This window comes from Ciconia boyciana, chromosome 2, assembly GCF_034638445.1.
Source record: "Ciconia boyciana chromosome 2, ASM3463844v1, whole genome shotgun sequence".
NCBI lineage: Eukaryota > Metazoa > Chordata > Aves > Ciconiiformes > Ciconiidae > Ciconia > Ciconia boyciana.
Genome location: NC_132935.1, coordinates 127,281,484 through 127,295,242, shown reverse-complemented (window position 1 = coordinate 127,295,242; position 13,759 = coordinate 127,281,484). Strand labels below are relative to the sequence as shown.

At 35.4% G+C, this 13,759-nt stretch overlaps 1 protein-coding gene across 2 annotated transcripts in view; it reads right to left on the bottom strand.

Annotated features, from left to right (window-relative positions):
• Positions 1 to 13,759, bottom strand: part of ZNF385D (zinc finger protein 385D) — a 442,063-nt gene that overhangs the window by 54,169 nt on the left and 374,135 nt on the right. For both annotated transcript variants that reach the window (XM_072853997.1, XM_072853998.1), the window contains one exon: positions 12,381 to 12,543. In XM_072853997.1, the coding sequence (XP_072710098.1) occupies positions 12,381 to 12,543 (163 nt within the window). The remainder of the gene's footprint in view (positions 1 to 12,380; positions 12,544 to 13,759) is intronic.

Here is a 13,759-nt window from a genome sequence, read left to right as displayed (position 1 = left end):
TAAAACATCTTTAACTATCTGGAGTCAATTTTGTGACATAAGTAAGGACACTGAGACAGGGTACAGGCAGCTTTGCACCATAAAGTCTTTGTCTGTCCAGACAAATCTATACCAGTAATTATAATTTTCTGGGGCTTTATTTAATCAAGCACTATTCACTTGTCCAGTCCTGTGCAAACACAGAAAGATAAATTATTATGACCTAGGTAGGACATACTTCAAGAATCAATTCTTGAGCTTTGAAAATGCATGTTGTTTGACTCAAGTCAAATGAATTGGTCTCATGTTTAAATTTAAGTACTATTAATTTTCCACATAAAGGACTTTATTACAGAACACCTCAAATGTATAATACACAACATCTGCAGTCTCCAGGCAGCAATGACTTTTTTTCTGGGAGGAGATTCAAATTATATATTTGAAGCCAGAAAAAAATACGTATGTCCACAGTTTTCTCTGACATACAACAGAACATTGCTCATAGGACTTTCATTATTAATTCCTGAGTCAAACCTAATAGCTTTGGTCAAATGATTATGAGAATCCTACATGAGATTTTGTATATGTTGTAATCCTTCTCAGTGTTAAAAATATTTTGTCTTGATTGTGTAATGAAGCTAACTGTTTTCCACTTGCAGTCTTTGGATACTGCCACACCTCCCAACCACTAGGAGCTGTTTTACTATTAGATCGTTGTTTTCATGCAAATTTTTATAGACTGTAATGAAAATACTGCTTACATTCTCTTTCATAAAGTAAATACTGAATTTGAATGCATCTATCTCATTAGGTCTTTCACTATTAAACCATTCTTAAATAATTGTATTAGATCTTCCCTAAGTTTCCACTCAATTTGATGATATTCTTTGGAAAAAAATAGATAATACAGTTGATTTACAGTAATGAAAGAAACTAAAATCTTTACATTCCTCCATTATCCTCAAAAAAAGGCTCTTTCACAGGCTTTCTGGAAACATCACTACACCAGTGGTTCCTGTGTTGCTCATATTTAACCATGTACTCCCAAGTCATCTTCATCCTTACATGAAGTCCTGCAACTTTTCAATAAATTCTTTATCCTTCTTTCCTGAGAACAATACAATTTGTTGTATTAAAAGCATTTGATTCACTGAATCTCCAGCTCATCTTTATTACTTTTCCAGAACTCTAATTTTTGTGCCATTTGCAGTTTGTAAAGACTGTATAATTCCTTGCAGGTAACTGATGATGTAAGATTAGACTGGAGTTAAGACCCTATTCCAAAAGGATTTCACTGGAATATTTCTATACTAACTTGTACCTCGTGATTGCATTCCAAGGCCTATAATTAGCAGGCTTAAATCCACTTAATATGTGTTCCATATTCATTCTGTTTCATTCAGTATCTTAGATAATTTTTAGTATAATTTTTAGTATTTTTAGCATCATTCAGTATTTTAGATAACTTTTAACCTCTGCACATTCTTGAGCCATGCAAACACAAAGCATCAGCATGCTTATCCTTTATCTATCAAATATGTAATCTCATAAAACCAATTTTAGGTAGGAAAGTCTAACTTTCTATCAATTCATATTCATTCTCACTATATAATTGATCTCATTTACTTCAGTACTCAAGTCCCCTGTCAGCTGTTCCTTTATTTTTCCCAAGATTGCTGTCAGGCTGATAGACCTATAAATACTTGATTCATCCTGTTTACCTTTTGTGAATACTGACACAACATTAACTTTCTTCTAGTCCTCTGGATTTTCTACAGTGTCTACAATGTACAGAAAAACATAACAGTTTATCCAGAAAGCTCTTTATCTGCTTCTTTGAAACCTTTCATATGCAACTTTTCCTCATCTGTTTTCTAATTTAGTACTGGTGGTTAAATACACTTAATGTTACCATTAGCATGGAAAGCATTTAGACATCAACATTATCATCAGATTTACATAAGTAAGCTGTTTCTTTCCCTCCTCAAATCAAATCTATCAGACACAGTTCCTTGGCTCCTGTTACTCTTAAAAGCACCTTTTTATTTTCCTTAATGAGCCTATATTTATTATTGTATCAATTTGTTTCCTATAATAATATTCTGTAGTTCTTAATTTCTAATTTATGTAAATTTTTCTAGCTCCTTTGATACTAATTCTGCTATGGACATGCCATAAAACAAGAGTTTTAATACTGGGAGACTGCTATTTGACATATCACGATGGAGTACAGAATGCACAAAGATGAAATGAGAAATACACAATAATTATTCAAGATGTTTGAAACGCTATATGGATTTTGAGAATAAGAGACTCTTAAAATACCTATTGTAAAGTTATAGGTGTGGCCTGCCTGAATTACCTATAAGCAAGCCATTTAGTACATGGAAAACTACTACTACTAAGTCTAAGAAGCAGAGTTCAGGTGCATGAAGACTAACCGCATCTTTACTTTCCTCCTCAAACAGATAATGAAGTCACAGCTATGCTTTTTCTCAAGATAACTTGATGTTTGCTGTTGCTGACAATACCTTACTAAGCTTAAGCAACCTGGTCTAGTGGAAGGTCTTCCTGCCTGTGGCAGGGGGGTTGGAACTAGATGATCTTTAAGGTTTCTTCCAACCCAAACCATTCTATGATTCTATCTGAGAGCACTGGATCAAGAAGTTTCTGCTTTCCAAATTAGTCCATAAACTGACAAAATAAACAATTATGCAATAGTAACAGGCTTCTGAATCTGATGTTTTACAATAAAAAATTGGAAGAGGATCTAGGACTGCAATACCATAATTTTTTTTCAATTCCAATGGCTAGAACTGTGGAGCCTTCAGACCCATCCTGCTAGCTAGTGTCAATGCCATTCCCAACGTAACAACAAAACACACCATGAAGAATGAGTCATTAAGCAGATACATGCTACAGTGCTTGATCCAGTTTTTTGAGCAATACTGATGAATAACTGATAAACAGATATCTGATAAACAGAAGATTACTCCCAAGATTTCTAGTAGTTACAACTATGGGCATGCAGCAACCAAGCTGACATATCCCTGAGATACTATGAAAGACCCTATTTAATATTTCAATAGAAAATGCTTTTCAGACCTACGAACAATACCATTGTTAGTACTGGACTTTCGTACTGATTCAATAGGCTGATACAGATGTTGTAACTGACAGCAGTTTCTATCTGCAGGATTATTCAAGCATAAAATTGTTGTCAAGGCAATCCCAATCAAAAGCAGCTGGGTCCACAGAAAACACATGGTGCTCATACGACGAAGCTCTCAGCGTACGTAGATGCAAGCAAAGAAGGATTTTATTGCACATTCATGATCAATTGAGGCACACATAAATTACTGTAATTTTTATATCGCCATTTAGCTACACTCTGAAAGAAAGAAAAAGCCCTAGTTCTACATAGAGATGAAAAGAGAAGCTATTGTCTTCCAAATTACCATCAAGCTCTAATGCAAAATTGGTACAACAGTCTGTGGAATGCTGATAACATTTTGTGCTGCAGTTAGCTACAGATTGTCTGAAGTACGGAAAAGTCAAAGCATAGGTAATTTAAAGTGAAAGATGTTGTAGCAAGGTTAAATTTTCCTGGTTTGGGCTGAATTTTCCAAGCATTTGATTACGAGAACTGATAGGCTGTGAATCAGTAATCTCTAATTTCCAAGCAAATGACAAGACAATCAGAAAATAAGAACACCTCTTTCAGACTATAGTTTCTTTTAAAGATTTTTCATTCAAATAAAATTAAAAAAGAAAAAGTTGAACTTTCAGAATTGGGTGATTGGGAAGTGGGCCATGAAGTCCTGTAGCTGGCTCTGAAATCAATCTGTGTTGTGCTAATCACCAAGCAATTACTCCTCATTTATTATTTCACACTTGCAACTTTGGAATGCTCCACCCAAAATATCTCAAACAAGTTAATATAAAGTAAAAATCCTTACAAATTCAAGCTTCAAGGTCATTGTTATGGTTTGATGTGTACTAAAACATTGACTTGCAAAGGAAATCAATTTACGTTCAGGATCTCACAAGCCTAAACCCAGAATTAGCCTGTTAATTCTGCTGTGCCTTAAGCAATGCTGAAATGATCTGAAGAAATGACTTGCCAAAATAAAAGCACACTTTATGATATAATAAAGCATATGGAAACAAAACAACGGCTAAGTTATACAAACAGGCTGCACTGAATTGTCCTTGTAGATTAAACATCCTTAATATAATAATTACATATACAAGGGTATCCCCTGCCTAAGCTGTACCAGCAAATTGCACACTGGGATCATACAGTAAATTGTTTCTGTGTTAACCAGCAGATTTTGAATAGTATTAAATACTATTTTGAATTTTAAATACAGTTGACATTTGTATCATTATTAGAAATAGAATTTATTTTAGTTACAACAGATTACAAGAAAATCTGCTGTCTATAAAAATGCTAACAGATAGGCAGTGGCACTTTTAATTAAATATATGTTAATGTCATAAATACAGCAGTATGTCTTCCTCAGCTTTCCTTAAGAAAGGAAAAGTTAGGGTGGTTTGCCATTAAGAACAAAGGATTAAACAAACAACTCAAAGAGTAAATGATAAAATAGGGTAGCTACACCAAGCAACATCAGAAATAATCCAATAATTCTTAATATATGGAAGCCTTCATAAACCTTAAAGCCTAGCCATTACCAAAACGTATGTTTATAATAAAAAAAGAAAATAAGCTCAAAAACTGAATGTAAGGGAGATAAAATGAAAGTGGAAATAAAAGGAAAGCAGAGATAAGAGGAAACTGATTTTCATTTTCAAATGGAAGTTCCCTTCCATTACAGGTTCTGGAGCTGAACCAAGAACTGCACAAATACATCTACATACAGAGCTAACGTACACATTGCTTTGACTATCTAAGTGATAAAAGAAAGCAAGGAAGGTGTGCTAATCCATGTTATTGGAAGAAAAAACAGTTAATTACCTGTCTTGAACAGAGAAGGGCAAATATTGCAAATAAACATGCAGAAACATATTCATATAAATATATTCAAATAATATTTTTTCATATTTTAAAATGAAACTGCTGTAGTACTAGTCAATTATGTTGCCCTTCTATAGTCATACGACCAAGTTTTCATTTGAGCACTACGTTTGAAAACTTTTTCCTATAATTTAGAGCAGAAGTTTTGAATCTTAAATTAAGCAGCACATACTGACTAATACCAGAGTCCCTTGACTCCTTACTAGAGACCTAAAAGAGACACAATGTTCTAATAGAATGTGTTCACTAGGACACCTATGGTTGAATGTAACACGAGAAAGATGAAGTTACTATTTTAATACTAAAGCATACATGCTCCAGCAGTCTACCTTTATTAGGCAATAATTTTCTTTCCGTGCCTAAAAAATTAGATGAGAAAAAGGTTCATGTTTTTTTAAAAACAAACAAACAAAAATCAAGAAACTCTCTTCTCATCAGTGGGAAATCTAAAAGCTATTAAAAAGCATATTGAAATTTCCACTTGACAGAAATAGTGTGATTTGTTACACGATCATTCAGAATTAACTAACACAACTCACTGAGCACTGAGCATCAAATTCTTAGAGCGCAATTCATGATTCAGTTAAAAAGAATCAAAACCTGTGGAAAAAAAATGGACACATTGAAGGAAAGGGCAATTTGGTCACAGAGGTTGGAATTTGTCTCGGCTAACTTTAGGTATCAGCATAGCAGTTTATATCTGACCTAGTCGCCACAGGCATTTTTTATACTTTTTCTCAGGTCTTCACCATTCATCTGGTTTATTATAGATGTTTAATTCAGAATAAGATGAATTGTGCCCTAGACTTCCTTGAAATTATTTCCTCTCACACTAAGGAGAAGCCAGTGCAATTAGCATCAATATGTATGTCTATAGTTGGTCAAAGAAATTCCACCTAGGCTCTCAATGAATATTTTGTTTAATAACCTCTGTCCTTCTCTCCTTTATATATTCAATAAAACCAAAAGTACAGATGAACAGTCTAAGCAGTGCAGTAAATTTCATTCTGTTAAAACACTCCTTGCATTTGAAGCCGAGTTCTCCATCTCAGTCATGGCATAAGACATTCTGCATACTGTGCAACACATTATTGCCACTCTCTACATATCTACAGACCAACTTCAGCTCCAGTGTAAGCTGATGTTAAGGCAACAGATCTGTGTTAGCTTTTACTCCCAATATTTGTAGACTGTTGAGTCATCCCACAGAAGCACAGTTAAAGGTTGCAAAGGTGACAAAATGCACTGTGGAATTATTAAAAAAGGCCCAACACACAAAGACAACACAGTATATAACAGAGCATGAAGTACACTTAAAAAGAATAAAACAGCTCTGAAAAAAAACCCCTCTGAATTTGTCACATATTTCAACAGAAGGACATAAAGAAAGAATTTAAACTGCAAGAGAAAGAGCTTTGCACTTCAATCAGGTCCCCTCAATGACTTTTTTTTTATTTTAATTGCATGTAAAATATGTTTTATAACAGTAATGCATATTACATAAATTCAATGTGATTTGCCTGATGGAAAACTAGTGCAAACCTATTAAAGCCATGCATTAGTAGAATTTAGAGATTTGGATAAGTCTTAATCATTTCCATTTTAGTTCTTTTCTTTGAGCTTACTCTTATTTTTTTCTTACAGTTTCTGAGTTCTCATTTTTACAAAAAGACACAAAGGATAATAGGAAAAATGCTGGATGAACTGCCAGGCTCAAGAAGTTGTGGCCAGCAGCACAAAGTTCGAGGCCAGTTACAAGCGGAGTCCTCCAGGAATTGGTATCGGTGCCAATATTGTTTAAAGTCTTCATTAAGGACGCAGATGATGGGACAGAGTGCACCCTCAGCAAGTTTGCTGATGATAAAAAACTGCGAGGAGTGCCTGGTACACCAGATGGGTGTGTTGCCATTCAGAGGGACCCGGACCTGGAGAAATGGGACAACAGGAGTCCCTTGAAGTTCAACAAAGGGAAATGCAAAGTCCCGCAAATGGGCAGCAATAACCCCATGCACCACTTTGGGCTGGGGGCTGACCATCTGGAAGCAGATTTGTGGAGAAGGGCCTGGGGTCGTGGTGAATACCACTTTAAATATAAGCCAGCAGTGTGCCCTTGCAGCAAAGAAGGCCAATGGCATCCTGGGTTGCATCAGCAAGACTGTTGTCAGCAGGTCAGGGAAGGTGATCCTTCCCATCTACTCAGCACTGGTGAGACAACTGCAGTGCTGGGTCCAGTTCTGTGCTCCCCAGTACGTGAGAGACATGGACATACTGGAGTCCAGCAAAGGGCCACAAAGGTGATGAAAGGACTGGAACATCTGTTGTATGAGGAGAGGCTGAGAGAGCTGGGACTGTTCAGCCTGGAGCAGAGAAAGCTCAAGGGGGATCCTATCAATGTGTATAAATACCTGATGGGGTCAGGGGCAGAGAGTAAAAAAGACAGAGCCAGAAACTCTTCGGTGGTGCCCAGTGACAGGACAAGACATAACAGGCACAAACTTAAATACAGGAGATTGGACTTAAATGCAAGAAAAAACTTCTTTACTCTTCTTTACTCTGAGGGTGGTCAAACACCAGAACAGGTTGTCCAGCAAGGCTGTGAAGATATTCAAAACCCAGCTGGAAAAGATACTGAGCAACCTGCTCTAGCTGACCCTGCTCTGACTTGCAGGGGTGATCTAGTCGATCTCCAGGTGTCCCTTTTGAGGCGTCCTCACAGAATCTCAAAATTTCTGTGATTCTGTGGTATTTGTGGCTGCCACACTCCAACATATCTTCCTGAATCTCTCCATTTCATGCCATCTTCCTTTCTTCCTCCTTCAAAGTTTACCCTGACTTACCACATAATTTCTGATTTCTTTCTCCTTCCTGACTTCCTTTTTTTATGCCCAAGACTTTGCCAGACTGGCTACTCTCTCCTACTCCACCTGTTCTCCATTTCAGAATTATCCCAGCTGGGCTGAAATTGTTATTTCAGGAGCGAGTTTCATCTGCTGACCAGAAATATCCTATCACTTCTTAGATAAAAAGAAAAAGAAAAAACAAAAGGACTGGAAAGGAGTAGCTCAACTAAAATTTTCCCACAGAGAAGAATGTGCCACTGAAAGGAAAATAAGAGAATTTATGCTTTGTCCCATGCTGTTACCCACACATATGTTCAGTATCTAGGAAAAAACCCTCCTGCTTTTCCTTCTAATCCATCCTTCAGTGTTCTCATTTCTTGTGATGCCTTTATCACTTGAACATGTTTATGCTACTGCTCTTTTAAAACACCTGCCTGTTAGGCTAACAGTGTCTATCTCCCTAAATTGTCTCTCATCTTATGTGTAGGCTGTAAGCTCTTTAGGACAGGTGCCAGTATTTTGTTCTCTGACAGCATGGGGGTCTCTTAGCTGTTAAGGCTGTACTAATGATAGATGGTCTTGTCTGTGCCTTGGCCCAGATACACTCTTTTTCTGTTCATCACATTTTTCTCTGTTTTAAAGAGGTGTTCATTGCATTTAAGTACATAGGATTTAAGACATAGTGTATAACATTCAAAAGCAACGATAAAGACTTTGCCATAGCGATGGCTCCCAATGACATGTTTTCCCCCCTTGGAAAGGTCTATTCCTTCTTCTCTGTTGATAACAAATGATCTAACTCATGCTGAATAAATAAATAAATAAAAATAGCCCTAATCTTCAAGACCTAATTTGTGATAATGTGTCATGGAGAGTCCTCTGGAACTTCAAATAGCTTTGGAAAAGATCAATATTTAGACATATGCAACAACTATAGGGATATCTTTTTACATGGATATAATCCTGGACATTCATTCTAGATTCAAAAAATCCAAGTGCGGGATAATGACTTTACTGGACAGGACATATAGTTAGGATGATAGAACACAGTCTATCTAAATATATTCTGAAAGGTGTTCCTAAATTATCTGTCCTTACAGCCAAAGTGAAGGTGTGAAGCATCTTTATGAGGAAAATATACCTTGTCAGAAAGGAGGGTCAATTTGTAAGGTTATTAAGGACATTTAACAATTTTATGTCAGGGAGTATGTATGCATGTATGTTAATATATGGTGAAAATATGAATTTTTATTCACCCCTTGAATTAGAGAATCCAGAAATACTGAAATATGGCTTGTATACTACCATAAATTGAGCTTGTCTTTGGAATGGTCATGCTTTCTGTTTTTCTGTCCTGAGTGACTACAGGTATCACATAATAAATGGTAAATACAGATGAAAGAAGGATGTTAAATAATAGCACTGGTAACAAAGTTCCCACATGTTGAGAATAGCATTGTCCATTATGTGTCTGCCAACATAACTCTTCATGATATTTCATTCCCCCAAAGATTTCTGAAGTTCAAGAATTCTAATAATTCTAAAAGTTTGTTTAAAGGGGTAAAAAAACATAGTGACTTTCACAGAATGAGCAAAATGACCCCATATTTTATGTTTTCTCCTTAACACATAGTTTAATCACCAGGAATCATTTATGAAAGGTTTTAAGGAGTCCGTTTACATTGTGGGTTGCACTGTCTCCATTATTTATTGCAATAACACATGCTGGCACCACGTGTAACAAAATAGTTCCAGAATAAACAACATAAAAAATTGCTGCTTTAGCTCTTGAATCAGTTTGTATACTGTGTGGTCTTCTTCATAATCTTCATTGCATAGCACTGCAGATTTCCTGATGACATTCTGTTTGCTGGAACTGCTAAGGGTACACAGAACCGTTGAACTGAAGTCCTGACCAATGTGCTGTGACTGACATGTAATTCACCATTTAACCACTGCTGTACATGATATATTGGAGGTGATGTGAACTTGACCCTATGCTCAGTGTATTTGGGATCAAGTATTAATCTTCAGCAGAGAGCTTTAAAATACTGTAGAAAAAGCTTATGTTCTGAATGATCACGAGTGCAGGGACTTAGTAATAGAACTTATTTCTAGCTATGAAAGATTAATTAATGAATTATATTCATTAGTACAACTATTCCCTCAGAACTGCATATTACTATCAGAATATTTTACTTTTACTGTGATGATTTACAAATGTGCAAACTCACACTGTGCAGTATATTCTGATGTTATTCTGTCTTTCAGAAATCATTTTGCCCTTAAAAGTTCTATAAGGCAAATATAGGACACAGAACAACTGGAAAGGAAAGAAAATCCGATTTATGAAATTTTTAACTTGTCATGTTTAATAGAAAATTTCATCCTTTTGGCTACCCAAAATTTTCTCCCCCCCCCCCTTTTTTTTTTCCTCGGCTATGCATACATCCTTGATTCTACAAAGGGTAATTTACACCAAGGATGCTATTCTACTGCCAGTCACATCAATGCTGACCTGTAATAACTGTATTTGCATTTGGATAGAAGCAGCCGCCTTCCTTTGAATGCCACCAGTTGAATAGGGCTTTTGCCAGCAGTTGAATATGGCTCTCAGTATTTTGTGAAATTGTCAGATTTTGGTCTGTCAATTAACATCCATATCTGTCTTTTAGAATGCCATTAAGGTCAGTACTTCTAACAGAGAATAGATATATGTATACATGTACATACATATATGTATACACGCATTCTATGAAATTAATCCAGGAAGTCACTCTGTGTAAAGCTGAGGAAACCCCTGCATTGCTTTTGTGTGCTACTAGATTTCTGATGTTTTCTTACTTATGCCAATACAAAAACTGATTTGTACTACTGACCTTGGATACAAGGCAGTTCATATATCTTGTCAAGGATCTAATTCAAAGCCTGATGGAAAGACTTAGACTGGTTTTAAAGCACCTTGGAAAATCCTTCAAACTTACACAACATAAGATAAAAGCTTTTGAATAATACATTTTAAAGCTTAAAAAGATCTCTTTTTTCTTCAGTTATTTTCTCCAATCACTAGATCATATTTTGTAAACAATAAATCACTCTTTCCATGCAACATCCCCCTTTCTGTTCTGAACATGCCAACACGTAACAGCAGGAGAAACTTTAAAAGCTATTTGTATTTAGAACAAATTTAGAAACAAATTTTGTATTTAGAAAAGGTTTAGAAACACATATATTTCCATAAATAACTTTTGACATTGGTCCTATTCTCCCATGCTTCATTTCTTTCATCATAGAAACAAAAGTACTCGGAATATTTTCTTTCTTTCTTTTTTTTTTTGGTAACAACCACGAAAATAATGTAACGATAGTTTTTTAAAGCAATCTCATTATAATTAGGATATAAATCTCCATAAAAACATATGGTGTATATAATAAAGGGCTCTAACAAATATATATATACAGACAGATAGACAGAGAGGTATCTGTCTATAAAAAATACAGCAAAGATGTATCCTCTTAAGGAAAGTACTACACATGTCTGCAAGGTACTTTTTTGTTATACTGTAATTGGTTAGTGCACATCCATTTACAATGCTAAGCTTACTGCATCAGAAGTGGTTCCAAATGAGAAGTTTTCAGCATTAGTAGAAAGGTCTCTGTTGTTTCACAGCTTTGGCTTTTTTGCTGTGGCTGTTTTTGGCTTGTTTGGGGAAGGGGGGTTGATTATGGCTAAATACGCAAACTGTATCCCTTCATACACAAGAGCAGTCATACCTTGTGAGATACTAGACTACCCTTCAGTGAACTTACAACTTTCCTTCAAAATTTCTGGTACAATAGCCACATATTTAAAATGTGAGCTTAATAAAATCCTGTTGACTTTACCAAATACTCACATAGATTTTATTTGCAAAGGTGTACCTTTTACCCACACAATAATTTAAAGGATATTATTTCAGTCTGAAGACTCATTTAAGCAGAATAATTGGCATCAATAGCACTTACCTGATTGTGTGGAATAGAGGTTATACAGCTATTTTCCAGCTCAAAACCATGCAAGAGCCATTTTAAAAAAATAATGCAATGTTTGAAATTTATGAAAATTAGGTTTTTACTAACAATGCTTTTGTAAGAGGCTTCTAGACACAAGTAGTGCAATTTGCTACATTGTTTGTGGTTAAAAGAAATATGCCATATGTAATTATTTATAGAGAGATACTGCATACAGATTAGAAGGTTTAGATCAGTTGATATGTAATAGTTTAGCCACTATAAAAATTAATCAAGTCATGAGTATTGCATTCTGTCCTAAAAGAATGACAAGCCTCTTTTCACTAAGAGAAATCGGTTACATGACTATCATACTCTCACCAGCCTATTGAAGGGACTAAAAGAAATCAATACCACACAGAAAGATGGATCGAGCATGAATCAATGTGGCAAGCACATAACCAAACAGACATGGAATTAAACAAGAAAAAAACCAAAACAAACAAAACCAACAAAGATTGTCGCTTAACCTGTTTTGTCAGAGCTGGTATTGATGGTATTGGTAGTGATGGAAGTGAAGGTAGTCTTTGCGCTGTCCTTGGTAGTAACAGATTTCTGCTTATTTTTCATGGCTTCCAGTGCTTTGAGCTTCTTGGCATGTTTAGTGCCTTTGTAGTGGGCCGCAGCCTGGCTCTACAAAGGAGAACAAAATGAACCATGCAATCAGGCTCATTTCTAAACTGGCATTCTCTGTATTAGTACAAATACAGACTACCTTTCAATAATGGGTACCATTCACATTATCCAAGTAGTGACCAAACAGAAAATTATATTTAGAATGATGCTTGGAAAACAATGGAAAAACTACTCAAGCAACCCCAATTCCATAAATACAGTACATTACTGTATAACAGTATATTACTTTCAGACCAAAATAGGATGTTTTAGTCTACCATGCTACCATTAGTTTTTCTATCAAGACTTGTTTTGCTTTTGCATAAAAAAAAAAAAAAATAATTCTCAGGCAAAGGAGAGGAAGGCACTCTCCTCCCAGTAGCTTTGCACTTTTCCAATTTCTATTTCAAACTTGAGATTTCGTCAAAGCTTCCTTCAAAGAATGGTTTACTTTTAACAGTGGTATCAGGAACTTCTCAGCAAAGACTGACAGTAAAAAACAAACCAAAAAACCCCCAAACCAAAACCAAAGCCCAAACAAAAGAAAGCAAAACATTAAACACTCTCTTCAAAGCCCATCACCAAAGATTTAACTGAATGTGAGGCAGACATGCAATTAGCTGGCTTTCTTAAAAAAAAAAGGATTACTTTTGTCCACCTGCTACAAAAGGTAGCGTTTGAAATTCAAAGCCAGGAGCATCCTTTCAAAGGAGAAAGCTCACACAAATCCTGCCACAGTCCCAAATATATTTTGGCTACTTGATATTGTTAAGCTAAAATAGATTTGTATGTGCATTGCTATTAAGATTTGTGTATTACACTGAAAGTATCTTTATTATTCTAAGAGTTAATACCAACTTTTCTTCATTTATTTTATGTTGCAAATATATTTTAAGAATAGTATTTGAAGTATAAGATTAAACCTTAAACAAACCCCACTGTAATTGGTATGAATATTCAGAGTTTATTTCTTCTCTAATTATTTAAACTTTTATAAGAAAGATAGTCTTCCAGTTAAGTTAACAACCCGAAAAATTCTTTATGTTTTTATTGCTGAACTTCAAAATTTATTGGAAGCAACTCCTTTCTTACTTGAAAGAGAAATTAAGATTCTAGAAAAACAGTAAAAATTTAGCTACTGTAGAATTGAACAAATGAAAAGCAACTATGCTGGGTCAGCCCAAGGACCCACAAAGGTCAGTATTTTGTTTCTGGCATGAAACAATAGCAGATA